The sequence below is a fragment of the Thamnophis sirtalis genome, unplaced genomic scaffold, assembly GCF_051295495.1.
Source record: "Thamnophis sirtalis isolate CommonGarterSnake01/CBP01778 unplaced genomic scaffold, rThaSir2_p1.2 scaffold_7, whole genome shotgun sequence".
Classification (NCBI taxonomy): Eukaryota; Metazoa; Chordata; class Lepidosauria; order Squamata; family Natricidae; genus Thamnophis; species Thamnophis sirtalis.
In genome coordinates, this window is record NW_028261387.1 from 39,450,355 (window position 1) to 39,475,383 (window position 25,029).

The 25,029-nt window shown below is 37.4% G+C and overlaps 1 protein-coding gene across 2 annotated transcripts in view; it reads left to right on the top strand.

The window, feature by feature from the left end:
* The window catches only part of EIF2B3 (eukaryotic translation initiation factor 2B subunit gamma), a 107,312-nt gene extending 82,571 nt beyond the window's left edge, over positions 1–24,741 (top strand). For both annotated transcript variants that reach the window (XR_015697281.1, XM_087719759.1), the window contains exons 11-12: positions 16,370–16,473; positions 24,535–24,741. Coding sequence is in view for 1 of the 2 variants with exons in the window: in XM_087719759.1 (XP_087575885.1) it covers positions 16,370–16,473; positions 24,535–24,587 (157 nt within the window). In the remaining variant the exon portion in view is untranslated. The remainder of the gene's footprint in view (positions 1–16,369; positions 16,474–24,534) is intronic.
* The last annotated feature ends 288 nt before the right edge of the window (positions 24,742–25,029 follow it).

The following is a 25,029-nucleotide window of genomic DNA, read 5'->3' on the forward strand; positions in this document are numbered from 1 at the left end:
GGGTGACATCTATGAAAAAAATCCAGGTGCTCAGGTATGAAAATGTGCTGCTCAAACACTATACTTTTCCGCTCACACTGAAAAAAAATTAGAGGGAACATTGACTGACACGCGTGTCATAGGTTCACCATCACTGGTCTATTGTGTTAAACATAAAAATAGATAAAAACAACAAAATGCTTTCTGATCTAACTTTATTGGTAATATAGTTTTGTCTCTAGTCCAGATAATTGATATTGAACTCCAATTTATGGTATGCAAAATGTCTCAAAGACACACACACACACACACACTGTCAGGGTTCTGACCAGTGCCCTAACACAATTAAGAGTCTCAACCCATCTGGCAATAAAAATCGAGTCTTTTATTAGGAGCACCATGTCAGCATTACCTAGGTGAAGCCAACTCTGACTTCATTCCTTTAACGCCTTGCCTCTGATCCTGTTTCCCCCTCCCCTCAAAGTGTGTCACCCGGTCATATTCCCCAATGAGGTAATTTCGCGGGTTGCAAAAGTCACTCCCTTCCAGGCATTGCTGGTATCCACGGAGATGGCCTTGACTTGGTCTGTCAGAATGCATCTTGTTATGACTGAGGAGTAAATTCTATGGTGCAGCTGCGAGGTGTGATTTCCCATTCCCCTGCCTATGGCAACTTGAGAATAAGCCAGGGAAGTTTCACAAGTTGATACACACTTACTAAAATGTAATGTAAGTACTCCCTGATCATCTTTATTCAATTCTCACTTGCCAACATAAGACGAGATATTATTCTCAAACTATCTTTGAGGAGGATATCTGATTTATATTTTCTTGATTTGGAAGGAGACTAAATTCTGCTTTTTTTAAAATTATTAATATGAATAGAAAGAGCAACATGTTCAAAATCCATATAAACAGCATGCTGTCTGGTTACAATTATTTTGAGTAATATTCATCATAATGATAATAATAGTATTCTCTAATAGTAATCTCATAATAACTGTGCTTTTCCCTCATAATATTAATACATATTTATTGTTAATACTAATCAAAATTAATAAGTTATAGTGATCAACCCTAATAACAAAATTAATATTTTCTCTTGTAATTTTAGAAGTTCTAACGCCTGTTTCTCTTTTTTAACCATTGATAAAACAGATCCCATACCTCAAAATGTTCAATGTCTTCCTTTTATTTAATTTCAAATCGTAGTTTATTCATTTCTGCACATTCTAAATTTTTTGTTATTATCTTTCTCTCTGTGGGGATCGCCTCACTCTTCCAATATTGTGCGAACACAATTCTGGCCGCTGTTAACTCATGTATTATTAAATATGCATTCCTTTTACTGTATTTGGTATGATGCCCAACAGTAATATTTCAGGTTTTAAATCTATATCTTCCTTTATCATTTTTTTCTAGCCAGGTGTGTATTTTTGTCCAGTATTTTTTTGTTTTCCTCTGGAAGGAGACCAAATTCTTTGTAGCACTTCAAATCACCAAAGAAATAAGTAAGTTCTTCCTGATGTATGGAATTTTTGGCAGAGCTCCATAAGTAAGATATAAGTGGACTAGAAGCTGCTACTCTTTAATAAGAGAACACTTTTTATAATTGAAACAAACTTTCAACTTGTGTTATTCAGATGTATTGGAAAGCCATATTGATTGAAAATTCTAGCAATCTTTGCTGTTCATTGCCAGTTCACACCAGACTGAACAATGCTGTTTGGTAAATTGCCTTTGCCATATTGCCTCAAGAATAACTTAAGGAGTTTATTTTGCAAAGAGTTTTGAATTATGGGGAATAATATTGGAATATATTAAACATGTTTAAAGGCAGAGAAGTCTCAAATAGCTTTAAGCCCTTGTCTATGTTAAAACAGAATTCAAAGTAAGGTTTTCAATTGAACTCATTTAGATCCACTACTAGGATTTGTTCAAGATTTTGGGAATAGGCATGGAGATGGAAGACCAATATCAATAGACACTTTGATACCTGTATCAGAGGATCCTAATGTCTGTAGAAATGTTCTTCCAAGTCAACTGCAATGAAAGAGTGGAAATCCTAACAGGAGTGACCTGCTTGTTTTCAACTGGCATTTGTTTCTAATAGTATCATATATAACTGTTACAAAAGCTACAAATGGCACAAAGAGCCGTGGAAAAATACATGCTCGCTTTTTAAAAGACAAGATAGGTAGACCTGCACAAGGATTAGAGGACAAATGAAAGTATATGATATCATCAAGAGAGTAAAAGAATTGAACTGGAAATAAGCTAGTCACATAGCAAGAAGAACTGATGGCAGATGGAGCAAGGCAGATAGAATAGATTCTATTAGATAAATAGCGTCCACGAAAGAGACCTAAAACAAGATGGATCGACAAAATCAGCATGATGTTGATCCAATTGGCAAAAGAAAGCTCAGCACCATATGGGTTGGAAACATGTGGAAGAGGCCTTCATCCTGCAGTGGATAGACAATGGCTAAGATGATGATGACGATGACAATGATGATGGTGATATCTGTTACTTTTCAGCCCCAAGTCAGGTTTGGACTAGAGCTGTCACATCACCTTTCACCTTGGGAGGACTATTATGAATGCCCATGTGATTAATGAGATGGGAAACAGACACCCAAGTTTGGATGGCAATCCTGGATAATAATTGTGGATTTTGAAAGAAATGAAGAGGAATAACTACAAAATTTCTATGCAACTTAATTAAGCTGAAGAAGCTTCTTGGATGAAAAGTGAAACGTCTTCAAAGAAAAACCAGAAAGTCCAATTACCTCTTGAAAAAAGCACCTTTGGGACAACCATGATCAGGATGACTAAGAATCTCCATGGACATTTAATTAAGCTGACTTACTAGATCTCCTATAGTCACTTAATACATTTTCATAACATTATTTCTTTAGATTGTCTGAAGATATTATTGCTGCTGAAATTATTATTGTGAATTGTTTTTGCACAAATTTGTAAGCTATTTGGAACACAAATGGTATAGATAATGTGGAATAGAAATGTAAAGAATACAAAACGTGTTGCTGAACCTGTTAAATCTGGGCCCTTAAACAAGAGCTGCTGTTCTGCAGCTCATGCATAAGCCAGGTGAATTTGCCTTAGCAAATGATACAGTCTTGTTCTTGCAGCAAGATTATGAATGAGGAAGAGCATGTGTGTCTAGTTAAACCCTGCTGCCACCTACCACATGTCTTCAATTTAATGCTGTTTTGTGTGAGAATATGTCCAAGTGAAGGGGAAGTTAAAAAGAAAGTAATAGAATTAGTTGAAGATGGATCATGAAGCGATTAGGTGGTTTTCTTAATAGTGCCTGGGCTAGGGATGAGCTGAAAAAAATCTAATTAATCCCAGGGCGGGGGGGTTGTGATTAATAGACTACAGCGCAAAACCTTTCACTCACTTTCTATCTTATATAATGCATGCATTAGAGCAAACCCGTTCCAAGGTGATATTTATATATTGTACCATCATAACAGAGTTTAAGGACATTCCCTCAGGAGAAAAGATGCTTGCTTCCAATTTCATAATTTGCAAAGCTGCAAATAATGTGGCACTCATGTGGAGATGATCAAATACATTATCTTATACTCTTGGGATGGTATCTTCCTTTCACAGGACTTGCTGAATGCCTCTCATATTAGCCATGCATGCCACATTTATCCCAGTGTGCAGAGCTGTGAGCACTACATCCCGCAAAAGAACAGATTCTCATAATGTAGGCAATGTGCACTAAGCAGTGTGTTTCAGAATTAATATAAAGAGGAACAATTAGATGAAACTCTGTGAAACAAAGATACTAACTTTATCCTTACAGATTTCAAATTAGCCACTCTGAGAAACAGATATGGCAGCACGTGAATATGGAGGTGTGTTCCATAGTCTTTGTGGAAGTTGGTTGCTATTTAAAAAGGGCCCCATTACAGAAAATATTCTCCTTGTAAGATTTATATTTAAATCCAATAGCTCTTGCCAGAGACCGACAAAAAACAGCCAGCAAGATGCTTGCTTTGGCATTGGGCCTGGACAGCAATGCTTCTGGAGTTCCAGGATGAGTTCTGCACTGCATTATACTAATAGACAATGTCGCTCACTGACACCTTAAGTGTCCTTCGCCATTATGGAACACCCAAGTAAGCAGACCACCCAGGACCATGGCACAGTGCTCTGTGACCTAATGGAAATGCCCACTGAGTGAAATGGGTTGTTTTTTATGATACCATGTCTCCCTGTTATCCTACCAAAACACTAAAATTCCAGCATGAAAAATTGAGTCATTTCTATTTATTACCCCACTCATTGCTTCAAAACAGTTCCTTACTTTGCATAATATGTTTTAGAGAGAGTAGCATTGCAGAAGTGTTAATTCTTTTCCAAAGTAAACAGTGATGATGTCAGGAAAACAGAAGATAATAGTGGCAGCTCTAGGACAGGTCAACCAAAAATCTATGGGTACCAGATCCCCAAGTTGTCTCAGATCCCAAACATGGAAAAGACAACAATTTCACATACAATATTCAACCAGGGAGGTTCAGTTTTACAAATCAGTTAACCCCACTTCTTTTCAGGCAAATGCTTTACTACATAGCCAACTATAAGTAGGTGGACCAAAATATACTCCCTGCGAAATGCAGCTCAGAGTTGGTTGATATTACAGATTGGCATTTAAATGCTCAGATCAGTGGTGGCATTCAGCCAGTTTGCACCACTTCGGGAGAACCAGTCGTTAACTTTCTGAGCAGTTTGGTGAACTGGTTGTTGGAAAAAATCATTAGGGCAGAGAACTGGTTGTTAAATTATTTGAATCCCACTACTGGCCCAGATAGAGTAGCAAATGCATTCTACCTCTTAATATCTTAATATCTGACTATAAAGCAAGGATTGATCATCCATCTAGGGCTGTGAATGAATGAATCCTAAATAATTGGTATAGAGCCTCTAATTATGGACTGTCTTTGCTTTGCTGAAGTCTGTTTCTTGTACGAAAATAATGCATATTTCAATCTCCCTGGTTATTCTAACTCTTTCTCTCTGTTCATTTTCATCCATTTCTGTTTTCTGGGAAAAAAGAAAATGCAAAAATACAGTTTTTTTAAAATAGTCTCAGTATTTTAAGTAAAAGAGCCACACACACCCCTCTCTTGTTAAATTTGCTCAACACACTTGATTTATAGATAGATAGCAAGCTCTGAAAGTCAGCAGTCCTGGCACTGTGTAAATCAGCTTTCCTTATTTATAGTTTCAACAGGAAAAGGAATTATTTCCCAACTCTTTACATTTCTTTCCGAAGCAATCGACCACCCTGTCCTTTGGTTTAAAGCTGTGTAGCTTTACCACAAAAGAGTGGCGGGGAGGAGAGAATGCAGCCTGGAATTGCTCTGCTATAAAAACTCCAGATTGTGTGTTCTTGGATGTTGCCTTTAAAACAGCTTCCTTTAAGGCCACACAAGAGATGGCCTGTGTCTTTGGCTTCCTCCCACCCACCCACCCCCCAATCTCTGACCTCTTAGAAAAATAAATAAAAGATAAAGCAGGGTCTGGAATGCTGCAGAATGAGTATACATTTTACTCTCTGTTGTTTTCTGCTGGGATTAGTTGTTTACAATGAGAGGGAGGTGCAAGTTGCAGCCTTACTGAAATTAGAAGCATTTCAGAGTTATCTTGTTAGGTGGTCTGTGCTTTAAAGGCTTAAATCTACTGCCTTCCCTTTTGTCTTCTGGGTCATCATTTCTCCATGTGCCCTCTGTTAAAGAGAAGCCAAACCCTCTTTCTCTTCATCATATCTAAACAATATGCTAACTGTGCTTGTGCTCCTAACCCAAAAGTGGGTATATATTCTCTCCTATGAATGTAAAAGGTTATCGACTTTTAATTCTGCTTTAAACAAATTTAAATAAATAAACTTTTACATTCTTCAAAATTGAAATCATTGAACAAATGTTCTACACATTATATACATATATGTTAAGGTTTATACCTCAATTATGAATTAAAAATCCAAGGAATCAAAGGGTTGGAAGGGTCCTGGGAAGTCTTCTAGTACAACACCCTGTCCATTGCAGGTATTGTCATACCGTCCTGGGCAAACAGCCATCCAATCTTTTCTGGAAAAACTTCCAGTGACAGAGCTTCCATGACTTACAGAGCTTTAATAGCTCTTGTAGCCAGGAAACTCATTCTTATTTCAACTATGGATCTGTCTCTGTAGAGCAGAGCTGTCAAACCGCTGGCCCATGGCCCAGATGCATCACACGCTGGCCATGCCCACACCCAGTTTAGCGAAAGGGGGAAAAGTCGGTGATGACACGAGTTTGACACCCCTGCTGCAGAGCATCTTTTGATTGGTTCATGTTCTATCCTTGGGTGCTATGGAGAATAAATTCATCCACTGTCCGATGCCATTCCATCATATATGGAAGACTGCTGTCATATCTCCCCTTAACTTTCTCTTCCTTAGGCTAAACGTACCCAGTTCCATTACCTTTTCTTTGTTGAATTTAGCCTCCAAGTCCCTTACTATCTCTGCTATTCTTCTTTGAACTCTTTCTAATTTTTCAAGATTTTTTCTTTTTTATATTGTGGTGACCAGAAGTGGACACCATATTCCAGTGGTGGTTTTACCAATGTGGCATAGAGCAATGTTATCACTTCCTGTGAACTTGACACCATAATTCTGTTGATGCCAATTGCATTGACTCTTTTGGCAGATACAGCATTCTGTTTGATAAATGAACGCATGTTTTTGCACAATCCTCTATTTGTAGACATGCTTCAACAAAGCATGAGATATATTTCAGTTCACAGGGTGGAAGTTCCTTTCCCTCTCCTTCCTGTGAAGCTTTTTTATACACACTGCCAAATCAGGTACTATATTGCCCCCATTTTTAGGATCACATTGGTGGTCCCTAGGAACCTAACAAGAGGGGGGGAAAGGTAGCATAAGGACATTATCAGTCATGGAGATCAGTAGACACGATTGAATTCAAGCCAGTATGTTGTAATGTTAGAATACTTCCACTAGATATACAAAAGATCACGTTACAAGTGACATCTGGAAGAATCAGAGATAAGTTGTGGAAAAAGTTGCACAATACTCTCAATAAATAAATTCCAGAGAAAATTTATTCTGTTAGTTAGCATGGATGCTGGGAACAAGATGAGAGAGTACAGGAAAAGCAAATGGATCATTTGGACCATTCAGATATCCAAGAATGAATGAGAATGATAACTCGTGAGGAAGTGCTTAAAAAGACAATTTATTTGTTTTGCATACATAGTTTAAGAGCTAATGTCAGTGCACATGTGAATGAATTAAAAATTGAGAATGAGTGCAAAAAATGTAGATGAGAGGAAGATTTTCAATGGAGAAAGTTGTACAAGAGAGCAAGGAATGGTTAAGTTAATGCAGACAGAAAATGCAAAGAAATTTTGATGGAAAAAAGGACAAACAGGAAGACATCAGTGCTATGTGAATATTAGAAGATGGTAAGATTGCAGGAATAGACACTGCAACGGAGAAAGGTTAAACTATAGATGGGATTGCTTATGGAGTGACTGTGTTCAGTTTAACAAGTGTGTGAAGACTATAACCATGCCTGATGATTGGAATACCATTTAATATCCTATGCAAAGGAAAAGATAGCAAAAAAATATAAAATATTCAGGGTGTTAGTTTATTAAATGTGTATGGAAAATGTTTGGCAGAATTCTGATTGAAAGGTACAAATGAAACAGAGAGAAAATTTGTGAACCAAATTTGTGTTGGGCAGGGGAATGCAGATTTTAAGAAAAATGGCTTTTGGAAAAATGGCAAAAAATTAAAAGAAATTGATGAATTATGTACCGTGATAGAATATTTAATAAAGACAGATGAAATGTTTGTCAGGAAGAAAAATTGGCTGGGTTTTGGAGTATCACTCTGCCCATTTTCTTATATGGAAGTGAGAGTTGGCTATGTTAGAGGAAACCTAAAAGTAAATTGTATGCAGTGGGAATAGAGCACATAAGAAACACAACAAAAAGAGACAAACCAGGAATGAATGATAATGAATTATTGTAGATTGAACACTAACATAAGTGATCAGTATGTAAGTAAGAAATATGTTGAGGCAGCTTTGTCATATAGAAGAAATTATCAGATTTTTAAAAAATGAATAGATCAAGAAGACAATACAAATTGATAAAATATGGAGAGATATAATGAATTGAATTGGTATAAATGATATTTAGCAATATTTCTTTTTTCTAACCCCATACATAATTTATTTTAATTGCTATTTTTATTTGTTTTTTGCACTTCACATACTTTTGCTTACCCCAAAAGAGCATACTATAACATGTATCAAATGTATATTACCATAATGAATATTATCACTGTATTTCATTTGTAAAAGATCAAGTAAAACAGCTGTTTCTTGCATATTAATATTAATAAAATTATCCAAACATTTAAGAAGGCTTTAATCCTAGTCAGACTCTTTGTTTTGCCAAATGTTTTCATATTTCATTTTAAAATTAGTTCCATATTTGTAAATAACAAGTAACAATTGACATTTTAAATAAAATGTATTTGGAATCATAATTAAAATTAATTTTTCATAATTTGTTAAAGTTGTCCTTTTGGGGGGGGGGGCATTTTTCAACAGAGAGAAGTTCTGGGCTGAAAATATTGTTGGATATTTTCTCCCCTTTTTCATGTATCACTGAAGTTTTAAAATTCATATTTTACTCCAATATGGATGTAAATTGGAACTATAATTCCCGTAATTCTGAGAGTCTTCCTGGATGGGGGTTACAGGTAATCCTTGACTTACTACCATTTGTTTAGCAACAGTTTGAAGTTACAATGACACTGAAAAAGTGCCTTACAACCAGTCCTGGCGCTTAGGACCATCACAGCATCCTTACATTATGGGTTCAAATTCAGGCATTTGGCAACTGGCATGTGTTTACAAGGGTTGCAGTGTCCTGGGATCACATGATTTGCAACCTTCCCAGCCAGCTTCTTGCAAGCAAAGTCAGTGTAGGAAATGGATTTGCTTGTGTGAATTACTTAACAGCTGCAGTGATTCACACCTCCATGCAAAAAAGGGTTGCAAAATTGGAGCATTTAAAAACTGCCTTCCTTAGCAACAGAAATTCTGGTCCCTTGTTATCATTGTCAGTTGAGGACTACCTGTATGGAGTTACGCCCAAGGCACATCTGCTTTTCCTACGTGAGAGGGTACAACTTCATGTTTATAACTGATGTATTCCACTGTCTTTTACCAATAATATAGTCAATTTAATTTCTCTGGCCTCCATATACCCTGCTAGGAAAGATACCCTTGGCACACACTCCTGGCATTCTCTGCTTATTCCTCATAGGAGTAGTCCCTGCTGCTACAATGGGAGAGCACAGCAGGACATGTGTGGACTTAGTCATACCCAAAAGTTATCTGCAAAATATGCTGTCTATAAAGCTAATGTGGTGTCACAGAGGTTAGCACATACTGCTCAACACATAACCTCTTAAACTTTTTCCAACTTTAGGATGAGTTGTGCCTTTCAGTTGTAAAAACTGTATTATAATAATCTTTATTATTAATCTTAGAAACCACTGCTTCAAAAACGTTGTTGTAAAGATAGCTGCTATCAACATGCTTAGTTTTAATATTCATAATTTTATAAAGCTGCCTTGCTCAAAATTGAAAATTAGAAGGCCCCAATACAAAGTGCTTGTTGTACAAGAATATAAATTTATTTCTAGTTCTTTATCCTGGATGGTAAGGAAGGACAGAAATGAGGTTGAAATTCAACAAACATACAGTTCTTCTGTTGGCGGTCTTTACGGTTTGATTTTTCAAAATGTGCACAAAAAGGCATTTGCAAGTAATTTCCAAATGGCTGTATTACAGCTGTCAGTGAGTGGAAGGAACACCCACAAAATGTGCTTCAATTTGTTTTCTACTCCTGTGGTAAATACTAGCCAAATTGCTCTGTTGTGTGACAGGGCCATAGCGGGAGCTAGAATTATCAATGTGTGCCTGAAATCCTACATACAGAGATTGAACTCTAAACTGTTTCCAGTCCTGGTATGCTTCCATCATCCTGCTGTCAGAGGATATGTTACTCTAGTTTTGCTAGCTTCCAAAATGAGGATTGTGCTTTACTGGTTCTTTCAACTCCAATAAATGTGTGCAGTTATAGATGTTTTTTTATTCTTAGCAATTCCTAACAGAAGAATGGTCTGTATGTTTTTATAAAACAAACTGAAAGTCACACAACTTTGACATATCTATTGAAATGTTTTTTTTTAAAGTTCCATAGGCTCAGTGTTTTAAAAAAGATGTGAGAGGTTATTATATTACAAGCCCTTTCACGATATTTCAAACTAACATGCAGATTGATTAGGATTGGTTTTGCCAGTCAAAATGTTGATACAAAAATGTTACGCACCAAAAATATGCAATTCAGGAGTAACTTTAGATATTTTTATTGTCCAAGGTTTGAGACAGCTGTGGCCAATCCTCAGTGACAAAAGAGAAGTGTTTTACTTCCATACCATTTTTATTGGAATTCTTGCACTGTATTTTCAGCACATGTCTTCGAGAAATTCCTTGTAGCATGAGGGTTTTTTAGGGGAGGAGGGATAATATTATTTTAAACGTATTATTTTGGTGCTTTTTTTCTATTTATGGTTTTTATCTTTTTCTTTTTAGTCCTTTGAAATGTTTATCTCAGATGAATGAAAAGTCTTTTTTTCCCCTTTTACCTATGGAAATACTGGCAATTTACGTACATCATTGTTCATTATGTCATCTGTAGTTGTTAACTATGAAATTGCTTATGAATCTTTCTCAGAAGGGATAGATATTTTCTAAATTGGGCAATAACAAATCCTACGAAATCTATGAAAACTAGGAAAAAAAAGCTGAATCTTAATAGATATCCTGTTGAATGACAAAAAATCTATACATTGTTAATATACAGGATTTGTTCCTCTACTGCTGGAGGTTTACAGTTATGCTTTTTCAAATGTTCTTGAAGGTTGGTAAAAATTTTGCTGATTTTGTACAAACTGTTCTCAGATATTCTAGTCAACTGTTGAACTCAGAATCTGCCAACAGCATTAGCAGAAAGACTATTCATAGATGATATCATGTTTCACTGTGCTATCAAGTATCAGAAAAAGGGTGAGAAATCTTGCTTACTTAATCTTGCTTACTTGTATACTTAAGTTGTACCATTCTAGGATTTGTAGTGGTGATTTCCTCCAATTCCTGCTAATTGGATTAAAATGTGAGCTTTTATTTCTCTGACCAGAGTTATTACAAAATGAATTATCAAGATGGAACTCATCAAAGATATTTTTCTTCTTATGTTTAATTATCCTGGGCGCCTCTAATTAGGATTTGAAATATATCCTGGGTATAAAAATAGTGATGAGCACAAATCATTATTATATGCTGATGAAATATTATGTTGTAATGATAATTATGAAGATTCTATATCAAGATTTATAGACATAGTACATCAGTTTGTTAAATATCAGGTTACTCAATTCATTGAAGTAAGTTTCACATACTTTCAAAAAACTGTAATTTATACCTGGAAATCTGGGAAAAAAAGTATTTACCGTGTTTTTTGGAGTATAAGACGCACCTTCCCCCCCCTAAAAGAGCATGGAAATGTTAGTGGGTCTTATACACCGAATACAGCCATTTTTGGCCTCCCAAAGCCCCGCACCTGCACCCGATTTTTGTGAAATATGGGCAAAAAACGGGCCATTTTTTACCAAAATGGTGTTTTTGCCTTCCCCCACCCCCCAGAAGTACTCTGCAGGCTTCAGCAGGGCTGGGGGAAGTGAAAAATGCCCCCATTTTGGTGAAAAATGGGGGCACTTTTGCCTTACGCTAACCTGCTGAAGCCTGCAGAATGCTCCTGGGGGCTGGGGGATGACAAAGACTTTTTTTCTTACTTACCTCTTCGAAATCTTGGTGCATCTTATACACCAGTGCGTCTTATAGTCCGAAAAATAGGGTACTTATTGTTTTACTTTTTAGAATATCTTGGAATATTTATTCTCCCCTATCCCAATTCCTATTTCTAGATGTAATTCTTTAAAAAATATTTTTGATTAATATTTATATAAATAGATCTCAGTGACTTTATACAGAAGGATAAATGTAAAAGAAAATATTTCAAGATTTATATAAGTATTAGTATGATTCCCATGGTAATACCTGTAAGGTATTTCATGTAGATGGTTTACCAAGAAACTTTTTAAGGGAAGAGCCTCCAAGATTTTTTTTATCTAAATTACAGATAAAGAAATACAATACAATAAGACTTTAATTTGTCCAACTTTCAGCTTTCTTACTATGCATACATTTTGACTTCTATTTCTTTATGGAATCCTAGTGGACATAATTAGGAAAGTTATTATGGGGCTCCTGATATAACTGAAGTTTGGTTCCTATTTTCTAGTCAAAACTCTATTTCATGGTATAAGACGATGTCAAACTTGATTTCATTGAGGGCCACTTCAGGGGTATGTTTGACCTGGTGGGCCGGGGTGGGAGTGGCCAGGGAGGGTATGGCCAGCTCAACGTCACTCATGTTGGGGGTGCCTGTGGTGACCCGAGCACTCTGACAGTGAAAACAGAGTTTGGAAGAGCCGCGTGCAGCCCTCCTGAGCTCTTTTTGCTGGCAGAGGTACCACGGGCCAGTCCTTTGCTATTTCCAGGACAGCTCCATGGACCAGATCTAAGCATCTTGCTGGCCGGATCTGGTCCCGGGGCCTTGAATTTGACACCCCTGGTATAAGGCATATTTGGAAAACAGGTGGAAATGCAACTTTGACTCTTATTCACATGACAGATATATACATTGGGAAATCTGAGTCTGAAAATTGAAGATAAACAGTTATAATTCAGTAAGAAAGGCATTAATTAGCTAGCCAAGTTTTAAGCCATTTAAATTACTGCAAGAGAGATTCAGATTGTCCAAAACTATAGAAAATTGCAATGTACTCGATCAAATATGATTGGTCTTCACAATTTATTCAAAATGCATTAGCGGCATCTCTATCCTGAATCATTATCGGCACTGAAATTTGTTTTGGTTGGATGATTCCAAATGTATAGTATTTTGAATAGAATACTAATCATAAGAGAAGATGACTTCCAACACGTGTTTTCCCATTTATTGGACACATTAGATTAGAAAATGTGTATAAACCAGTGGATCAATGACATTTTATCCTGTTGCCCATGTGAAGGCGTGGTTAATCTTCCTGCCATCACAACTGGAGCAGTTGGAAAGGAAACAGCTGTGTCAGTGCAGCAGGAATAAGAAACCCAGGGAAAGAGCTGTCTATTCAGACTTTCCCTTAGAATTAACATCTCAATAAGAGGCTTTGCCAAGGCAACCTGAGCTAGATGACTCCATCATCATAACTCTATCTTGTGTGAAAGGGGAGGCTGCTGGCCTAGGATTCAGTCAAGTCCTTCCTGTTCAAAATATTTCTTCCTTTTCGTACCATAGAATTACTCTTCCCTAGACTGTAGGAGATGTCAATTTGGCTGTGACCATAGAAGAGCATTTTCTATGTGTAGGACAAAAAATGGTGTTCTTATCAAAATCCATTTGCATTTCTGAAGCTTTAAGAAATCAAGATCTCTGTTGTGATATTTTACTTACTATGGATGACCAGCCTAATTTATCAGCAATATTTGGGTAGAAGAGTAATCATATCAACCAATAAGAGAACTTCCTAGAACATTATTCTAGTCATTGTAAAAAGTTGTACCTTGTTTTTCTTTCTCATTCCCATTGTCTTTTCCTTCTCTACCATGTCTTTTTAGATTATAACCCTGAAGACAGAACTGCCTGCTTTTAATTATTCTGGGATCTTTCAGATGGAAAATGTGGAGTATTAGCATAAGTAGCCTTGTGGTTCCTCATTATGAAACCCCTGTGGAAGGCCTCAAAATTATTTTGTGGTCCAGCCAACTGGAAGCTACCCATTAACCCCTTACAATTCTGAATTTCTGTTTGCAGATTAAAAGAACAAGATCTCTCCTTTTCCATGTGGACTAGAACCTCAAGATTGTAGACAGTATGATGCAACATGACCTGTGTGAATACAAATTAAATTTTTATTTTTCTATATCAAGACAGCTGTCCTGTTAATTGTTATTTCCAGAGAGAGAATTCGCTCCCCACAGAGATCTTGATTTACTGTTAATAGCTCTTATTCAAGGGAAGTTTTTTTCTAATATTTAATTAAAATCTGTTTGTCAGCCAGTCCTGTTCATTGTCTTTAGAATTAGCGCAACAAATAGTTTTGCTCAAGATAGGCTTCCAGGTATTGGAAGGCTGCTTTTACATGTCTCCTTAATTCTTTTCTCTTGTAAAACATTCAAAAGTGCTTGCTTTTAATAGGATTTGTAGACATCAACTTTCCTAAGCTACTATTTTCTGGATGTGTCAATGGCATTTTGTAAAATATAGCCCCTAGTCATTAACTTAGTTCTGGAGCTAACACAAAGTGGAGTAAAACAGTTGTTTGGTGTTGTTTGGGATAAATTACCTTAGCTTTTCATATTGTGTGGCTATCTCACTTTCATACTATTCATATTCCATCTTGTCATCCGCTAAGATACCTAAACCTTCTTGGATATTCTGCTATGTCTGTACTTGAATATTTTATATCTAAATGTTAGATGTTACATATTGGTTTAATTTAGTCTCATGTTATTCAGTGATTCAATTCTCTACTTTAGTTTCAAACTACTGCTTCATCTTTCAAGATTCAATTCATTCATTATGCTTACTGTCTAGTTTAATAAGGATACTGTTGGAAATAACTTTTTCTTCTTACTGCTTCAGTAAACCCATCAGATTATTGATTGCCAGTAAAAGATGATTGAGTTTAATCTGGCAAGACTTATTTTTGACAAATCAATGTTGGCTCCTAGCAATCAATATTGTTAATTATAAAAGTACTTTTCCAATTATTAGATTTATACCCCATCACTTTGAAGGAACCCCTCATATTTGATATCAAGATCTACCAAAATATTTTTGTTGCCAGATAGATTTCCCTTTTTTTACCCTTTCCTTTTCTGTCTTCTAGGGAGGAGTAATTAAAACATGCTTGTAACACTCATTCCTCCATTTTCCTACCTAGAACCTCATAAATTTTAGAAGTTTTCATAGGCATGGTTTTTGTTCCAACACCGATGAGCAGTAAAGGATAGTATTCAGCTATTTGTGTTAACTCACATGTTGAATACAGGCATTGAAAAGCCAAACACCAGAGGAGGATGTGTGTGCAATGTGTGTGCCTTCATTCCTCTTATAGGAGGGACATGATCAACACACTTGTGTTTCTGTGTGGGTCTGAGTGTTTTCATTAGTGCTTCTTGATTTATTATCTGCCAATAGCTCACAATAAAAAACTGGTACTATTATAGAATTCCAATGGCATCCAATGCCTCGCAAACTGTTTTGGTTAATGTGTCATGTTCTTGAACTCCTGGGCTACCATATCTGGATTGCAAACATCAGATGACAATTAGTAGGTCTTTGTTGCCATTTGGGGGGCATTTGAATTTCTGTCCAAATATGGTGCTTTTGCTTATTTCTTGCCTTTTGTCTCTTATCCCTGTCTTTCATTCATCCAGTATGTGGGGGTCATACAAAGAAAATACCTGAATCTCCTTTGATGTTTTTCTTGCAGAAGGCAAAACTTCCATTTTCTTGGGAAGTAGTTTACATTGTTGTTGGGCAGAAGGTTCACAGCTTGCAGGTCATTGATCGCTTCCTCAATGTCACCTATGCCAGGTTTTCTAAACCCATATAATAGTTTTCTACATTTCCTTAAACCTCCCCACTATATTTTTTATATAAAGATTCCCTTTTGTGTGCTTCCCTTGTGATATCGTTTGTAAATATAAATTTAACCAGGCTCACCAAAATTGTCAATTGGCTTTCCAGAATTTCGGATAGAAGATTTTTCATACTCACACTTATCTACTCTTTAAATGGAGAGAAAGATATAATTTTATGTAAACCATATACTTTGCCACTTAAATATATTGCCTATCTCTTCCCCACAGGGCTTCCATCGGAGGCAATGGAAATGGTCAAGATGACAGGTGCAGCCATGGGATTGAAGCCTGGCCCCTTTTGTGCATGCATTGAGGATGCACCATATGTAAAAGGGGAGGGGCTTCAATTGCAAAATCACAGATGCTATCTTGACTTTCTGATCCACTGCAAATGTTCTGCTTCCTCATCACTTCCTCAATTACTTGGTTACAGGAATGATGGTTACTTTAATTTCTATATTTGTTTTAAATCCTCGGTTATCTTTACAGGTGCAGCATACAGAATTGTGTTGTTTGTCATCATGCAGTGATAGAGAAAGGAAGTGACCTCAAGGACTGTTTGATTGGAAATAGCCAGCACCTGGAAACTAATTGTAAGTAGAATGTAACCAGTGATTGTTAAAAGGGCTGATATTGTAATCCAGTATTTCTCAACCTTAGCAATTCTGGCTGGGGAATTCTGGGAGCTAAAGTCCACACATTTTAAAATTGCTGAGGTTGAGAAACATTGCTGTAATCTGTCTGTGTTCCTGGAATTGTCCTCTGAAGCGATGCAAATGAACTAGTTCAATTTTAATCTGCTCTATAGATTTAATAAGACAGTAATTGTAGAAGGAACTGCCAGAAGCAAAGTTTTAGAAGTCCAACCCAAATTAAAAAAGTAGAAGCACTTTTACTCACTCACTGTAGATTAAAATTAAATTTTTAAATGACAAAACTTAAATCATGTAGACCAGGGATGTCAAACTCCCGCCCACGCCAATGCATCATACGCTAACCATACCTACGCCTGGTTTAGCAAAGGGGAAAATAGTCCCAATATATCACAAGACACTGTTGTCACAATGTGAGTTTGACACTCCTGATGTAGGCAGTAGTAAACTGCACAAAATATTGGTAATTAACATTTTTATGAGACCATTTGAATATTTGCAGAAAATAAGAAGGTTGGGATAGATCTTTAGAGAGAGCTTAATTGTGAAAACCCTGTCTTAAAGCTAATAGTTTATGCCAATCCCTTATAAAATGATACCAGCCATTAAAGCTTTCAGAATCTATCGTTCTTTTTACTAAGTGTACTTGCTGGAGCCAAGAGTAAAACATTAGTTCAAGTGAGAACATGGTTTGGCCAGATTCAAACATATATGTTTTTTAGCAGTCTGGTTTAAGTATTATTGTTAGAAAATCAACAGACAACCTCTCGACAATGTATTGTAAATCACTTACACATGTACTTTCCACCGAATCCTGTGCTAAACTATGGGTGCCTGTGTAAATAAGTGAGCCTATGCTCAGACATTACTCGCTTTGCCAAGTTACACAGTGCAGCCTTAGCAACTGCTGCATGGTTTCATTGATCAACATGATGTTCTGTGTTGGGATCTAAGCAGTTCATGCTAGGATCAAGGTGAAACAAAGTTATTCAGATTAAAAGCATGCCCGCAACAGACTTATTTTAAGGATGAAGTGCTTTCCTTCATTACATTTCAAGGAGTGTTGGCAACTGTCCCATGTGAATTGATGAGGTCCAGTTTGACAAAGGACAGCTGTCTAAACTATCTCTTCTCATCCTGAAGCTTTGTAAGAATATCTGAAGTGATGTGTTCTCCTTTGCTTAGGTGTGGGCCTATGAAAAAACTATAGCATTAGCTGGTTATGGTGGTCTGGGGGTGGGGTTGTTTAAAGTAATTTCCCCCCACAAGCAATGGGCTTCTAAGGTCTTCAAAGTTTGTAATGGAAAAACTGGCTGAGTTTGTATATACACTATATTTATGCTTATTGCAGAAGTATTTATACTATGTTTTGCCATTTAATTTGGACACTAAGGCAGTTAACTCTCCAGAGTATCAATAAACCCTGTGCAGGATTTTTTGTATCTTGGATTTTTGAACAAATTTATCTCTAAATTTGTGGGTCTGAAAATTAGAGATGGATAATATTTTAAAGCAACCAGTAACATCTTTTTAAAAGACAGACAGACAGACATATTTGTGCACACATACACACACACAAACGTACAGAGTGCCCAAGAAGTCTAGCTGACTTCATCAAAGTATAGCTTGCTTCAATCTCTCTTTTGCTTTAAACATCGGCTTTCAAGAATAAAGTAACCTTCTTTAATCCTTAAGCCTTAATATAGACCTGAAGGATGCTAATTCGGGAAAATATATGTCTAGCATTACAGAGTAATTTGTTTGGTGGCTGGGCTATTTTTATAACTAGAAAGAACTATTTTCTATCTTCGTTTATTCTGCTATCAAAGTAATTATAGCTTGTCTTTTTACCCTCTATATTTTCTCTCTTAATTAAATATTTGGTAATTTCTTTTCCCTTATTCTTCTTTTCCTCCTCTAATGAACAATATTTTAAATTATGAGGCATCAGCAGTTTTTATTGTCTTCATATGAGCCAGGAACAAAATGGAATTATCTTTGAGAGGCTTCTATTGGATTTTTTTTTCTTTTTTCGGTTTAAAATATTCTGAATATTCCTACTTAGCTAAAGTATCACAATATTATGTTTTACTATTTAATTATTTTATGTTGAATTAAATCACTTCACTTTGCCATTTTATAATCTGTTCATTCCAAATTCTCATTTATATTCTGATACATATTTCTGACCCTTCTTTTCCGAGGGGCTGAAACACTGCCTCCTTAAAAAAAGGGTTTCCGGAACTATGAATGTTAGTACACCTTTTACGACGTAATAGTTTTTTTAAACTGAAGAGCTAAGATCTTTTTTTTAAAAAGAAGTAAGTATTGTACAAAAACGATTGTTGGTCATTCGAGAAGTAGCTTTATTATGGCGCTGTAAGTTAAAGAAACATAATAATCAAGATAAATTGATGATATCTGTACTGATATATATTCTGATTGCTGATTTCCATAACATACATTGTTCACTTCTCTTCAATCAAATTCTCTTTAGCTAGTAGCTGTCAGTGGTCCTAATCCAAATTCCAACAGAAACCATACCCAACTGCTTGTCACCTAGAGATTTAAAATTCATAATTCTTCTGTAATAATGATTACGCTTTAGTCAAGAGGTTGAGAGAAAGCTGCTTTGAATGCAGAAGTCTATCCTGGATTAGAATCCACCATAACAGGAAACAGTTCTGTGTGGCCTGAGATTCTTTGTAAACAGCCTATGTGAGTCAGAGACCTTGTTGTTAGCAGTCCAAATCACCATATGACATTTGTATAATAGCAACTGTGCATCTGGAAGGTCTTAGAAATTTAACTCTAGGGAACCAGCTGTGTACATGAAGTGGCATCTGTATATGACCCGACTCTCTGATTGTATATGAACACCCACCCTTTGCCAAAAATCTGCAGTCGCATACATCTCCTGTTATTGCTTCCTATTTTCCCTTCTAAGGTGGGTTCAGTAGCCCTTCAGATGCATATTGTCATACATTCATTTGAAAGTACGAACAATTAAAGTTTTCCCAGACCATCAGCGTTTATGCTTACTAGTGATGACTGCAGAGCATTGCAGCACAACTTGCGCTTTCCTTTCTCTGCAATGACTTCATTTAGAAAGTTCCTCACAAAGAGAAACTAGTTAGGCAGACAAGATAGAAGTACTTTTGCTATCGTGAGGCACCTACCTGTGAAAAGGCAAAGTAAGGTAGGATAAAGAAAAGGTATTACAGCATAGCTTATCTTCTGGCATGTAAATAATTCTTCCTAGTTCAATAAGACTCTTCATCAAGCAATCTATTCAATCTTTTATAACTGTAAAAAGGTGTAAAAGAGATATTTGATATGCAAAAATCTTATCTTCATCTTGCTACCACTATAGTTAATTTTAAAATGTATCCACAAACATGCCTTTTTTTTCAGCTACATATATTCAGAGAGATATTTATATGCTTTTTATCTGCAGAGCAGCATTCAATGTAGTTTAAAGGTAAAGGTTCCCCTTGCACATATGTTCTAGTCATTCCTGACCCTAGGGGCAGTGATAATCTCTGTTTCAAAGCCAAAGAGCCAGCACAGTTCAAAGACGTCTCCATGGTCATGTGGCCGGCATGACTAAATGCCGAAGACGCACGGAACGCTGTTACCTTCCAACCAAAGGTGGTCCCTATTTTTCTACTTGCATTTTTACAAGCTTTCGAACTGCTAGATTGGCAGAAGTTGGGACAAGTAACGGGAGCTCACTCCCGTTACTTATGCAGCGGTAGGGATTCAAACTACTGAACTGCCAACTTTCTGATCGACAAGCTCAGCATTTAAGCCATTGAGCCACCGCATCCCCTATATATATATATCAATGTAGTTTAGCATATTACAAATCGTACAAAAACTCCCACATTAAAATATAATATTTAATTATAATGTATAAAAGTGATAGCCTTTAGTTACAAATGCAAACTATAAGTGATAGGATAATTAAAATCAAGAACTAGGGGGAAGGGGGGACTTGTCAAAACAACAATGTTTCAGTATCTCTTTTTAAAAAAGAACACCATTTTACTTATCCTGTTGGAGGGAGAGTTTTAAAATGTTAATTCCCCTGGTCTGATTCTGAAGAGAAACTTACGGCTGATCAGGATTCATAATTCTACAAAAGATATTAATTCCCAAGTAACAATACAGAGAGGCACATTTCTCCTTGATTAATGAAGGCAACCTGATATCATAGACTAAAATCTATGATATCCTAAACTCCTAAAATCCCTCCTGGGTGAACATTATGGAAGTTGTAGTCCAAACTGTCTGGAGTTCAATAAACTACATTCCTCAGGCCAAGGTATCCGAGAGTTTGTGGGAAAATATCTTAAATACATAGGCTTCTTCCCTTTCACGATGGGTTGTATGAAAGTTCCCCCTTGAAAGAAATCTCTTTTTTCCCTTTCACCTCTCTAGTGAGTCCAGTGAGCTGCCCCATTTTGATTGTTTCTCCTAAGAATATTGCTTCTCTTTCCTTCTGTCCTGGCTTGCAATCCTTGGAGAGGATTAAGCTTCCAGTTTGCCCTGGCACCTACTGAATGTTTTCTTTCCCAACAAAAGAAAGACACATCAGACTTTTAGTAGACATAAGCAGTGGTCTTCCTTCTTACTGAAAGCCTCTCATGCGTTCTTGGTTTTGAAGTATAGGGGAAGCAGTCTGGGTCAGCAAATGGTTACTGTAGTTCTCTTTCCTCCATAATAATTACAGCGGATAGATATCATAAATAGAAGAAGGTGTGACCGTGCAGGTTTTAGAGCAGAGGCAGTGGTTTCCTGCTATAGTTTAAAAATTGGTATTTATTCCTCATGTTGATGGAAGTTTATTCATCGATTTAAATCATTTATATACTGCCTAGCAATAGCAATAGCAATAGCAGTTAGGCTTATATACCACTTCATAGGGCTTTCAGCCCTCTCTAAGTAGTTTACAGAGTCAGCATATTGCCCCCACAGTCTGGGTCCTCATTTCACCCACCTTGGAAGGATGGAAGGCTGAGTCAACCTTGAGCCGGTGAGATTTGAACCGCTGAACTGCAGATAGCAGTCAGCTGAAGTGGCCTGCAGTACTGCACTCTAACCACTGCGCCACCTCGGCTCTTTCCAGGAATATAAATCTTAAATAGGTTTACAATTAAAAGTTATAGTTTAAACAATAGGTTAAAACATTTAACAAAAACATACTTTAAGGCACTATATTTTTTTCCTGTTCAACTTTGTCCAATAGGACTGCCTGGACAAATCCCTGCCATCTTCTTGGCAAAGTTTTTCAGAAATGGTTTGCCATTGCCTCTTTCCTGAGAGAATGACTGGCCCAAGGCTACACAGCTAGCTTTGTGCCTAAAATGGGACTAGAACTCAGAGTCTCTTGGTTTCTAATCTGATGTTTTAACCTCTCTGCCAAACTGAATCTCTAGGCACTATATAAACAGTGAATAAAGAGAAAATCAAATCAAACTGCTCAAACAATAGAAACTTAAATCTAAAAGCAGGAATGAAAATTTTTAAATCATGGTGGCATTAACACATTATTTAGAGGCTTGGGAGAATTTTTTTAAAAAGTCTTTGCTTGGTGCCAAAATATACAGTAAGGTCTGGCAGGTATGTTCAAAGGAAGCCTGACTATCCGTTGATAAGTGAGCAGTTTTGGGTTATGGGCTTAGTGCTTTTCTGGAAGCCAGCAATCACGTGTAGGGCAGAGGGTGGCTTCATGCCATAAACCTCAGAGAAAGGGTTGGTTGTTTCTCTTCTCATTCACCGCATAACCCTGCACCACCACCATCATTACTGGTCAGCTGCCCTTCGGGAGGCTGATCCAGGTCGCAGGACCAGTATCAGGATTTTGTATAGATTGAAAAAGCTAAACTTCAGTATTGCCCATAGCAATGGAGGACAGGGGCCAGTGGAGTGGGGCTATGTCCACACCAACTTTAACTGGCCAAACAATGATGAGTTGATCCCATGGCCAAAAAAAAAACAGTGGCTGTGATATCAGCAGAATAGTTGGTAAAGCATGCCAAATTGCGCCCACAATAAAACTGCCAATGGTTGTTGCTTTGGTGCAAATAGGAAAATGCTCTGAGTTCCATCCACTGTCAAAATAAATCTATGAGTGGAACACATTTGCCATAAGCTACTGTTGTCTGTGCTAAATAGCCTGTTTCCTTTTACTCTCCCAGCTACATACTTTCCAGAACCCTTCTCTTCTACTAGTACACCACCCAGAGACCTGTGTTGGGAAATAGCCAGGCAGTGAGGAGGTCTCAAGTGGGGAATTAGCCTTGAATTCTTGTGCAACCATAAGAAATCCAGAACTGACCTCTCCACCTCCAAAGCTTCATAGAGCCTTGTCTATTTGGTTCCAAGAGAAGGCAAACAGTCTGGGGAGATTCCTGAATAATAAGAAAAATATAATAAAGTAATTAGTTTGAACTCTGCACATATGGATCTGGTTGCCTGCGCCTAACACTCTGTGAGTGTGATGGGCAGTTCCAAAATTTGATAAATAAATGTGTGTTTCTTGCCATTTGCTCTTCGTGTCCTCAAGGTTCTTATGCTTTCTATCATCTTAATATTCATTGGGGTAGTAGGGACCAAAAGCATTGCATTTCAAGACCACATTCATGGAGATGCATACATGAACCTGCATATGTCTACATTTTTGTAGCTTCATGCCCATGCTCAACTCACTGTTTCTTTTTAGATGCTATTATTAAAAATATCTCCAGCTTTTAAAAAGTGTTCATACACAACTGAGCCTTTTCGTCAGTGGTGTATAATAGAAGAGCAATTTAGTGCCAGGGACTGTACTGTATTTTATTTAAAAGGATTTATGAAACTGTGTGTAATTGAGTGAGTAAACTGAATATTTTTGAGCCCCTGAGGGCTGGAGCTTCGTGGTGGTCCTGGGTTTTGGTCCTAACCTCTTCTTTCTTCTCTTCCCACACACTCCTCCTTCTCTTCCTCCTCCTCTTTATGGCTTAGCTTTGCCACCACCACCAGCAATCTGTCTGGGGCTAATTGAGCAAATAACAAGGAGGTGCTTTCATTTCCCCCCAAGGCTGCGTTCCCAAGGAGAGATGCTGCCAGAAGATATCTGCTATCCATTGGGGGGGGGGGGGATACTTTTCACTCCAGTACCATGTTGGAGTTTGTTGGAACAGAGTCATTGTTGTCCTTATGTTTGTCAAATTGCCCCATTATACACAATACTGTAATCCATAAACTTCAGGAGCCAGATTTTCTGTAAGTTTGTCACACCTACATTTTCCAAGGTCTGATTCTTCCCGCACTCCCTATAAAAATAAGTGCCGCATTCTCTAAGCCATTCAGGTGGGAGCTCCTGGGCCAGGCAGTCCTGCCTCCCTCACATTCTGATGGGGCTCCGAATCTGCCTGGCAGAGATGCTCTTGGTCTTAAGCAATCATGCCAACAAATTCTGGGACAGTTTTGAAAGTACCTTATTTAATCCCTCTTTTCTGTGTGGTTTGAATGCATCTGTAGCCCTGCCAATGGCAAATAAAAGACAGCCTGGTCAAAAATTTCTGGGGAGGTGGAGAATTTGTAAATTCCTATCTGGCTCTGAGAACAGAATGAAGCCAGCTGAAGAAGCGTTGCCTCTCAACCAGGGATTGAGTGATTCTGGGCCCACTTCCATGTAGGGCTAACCCAAGAAAGTTGTACAGTGCTTAGGATTGGAGAGTGTTACCTTCCTTTTATGCTTATGTGATTCTGTACCTCCCAGCTGTGTTACTTGACTGCAGTGATACAGACATGAAAGTTTTCTCATTCGAGTTCTGAAACCAGGTTATTTCACTCAGCTTGGAACATTATATTTGAGGCTTTCACTTTACCCCATCACTGCCACATGCACCACATAGTCTCTTTTGTGTCACAGTGGACAAAGCATAACTTTTAAACTTTTCTCTCTCCCAAATGCTACTCCCCCCCTTCTCTCTCCCTCCCTCTCTATTGCAGCTAAACATGCAAATGAAGTTATTATGGGCACTGAACAGCTGATGGAAATCTGAGTCTGGCAGAATTGAAGGATGGATTTCTGGCAACCTGAACCAATAGCTCAGCTGGAGATTGTGCTACATGAATTTCTCCTGGCATCACTGACGCTGACAGCCACTCCTGCTCCAACTTCTTCTTTACCTCTTAATAAAGAAATATTTACAACGACATCTGTCTGTCTCCTCCATTTAACTAAGAGTTCCCCTGCTCCTCTTCTCATTGACAGGCAGGCTGCTTTGCAGAGGATGATATGGGGTCCCTGTAAATCCAGTGAACGCATTTTGTTGCCAGCCAAGCTAAGAGCGAGGACCACACAGATTGCTTTCCGCCAAAACAACAGCTGACCAGAGTATCTGCAATGAAAGTGCCAGTCCTCTGAGTACCACTAATTAGAAAAGGAAGGTAGTGCATGTTGATTCAACTTTGCATATGAGGTTAAAAAACATTACATAAGGG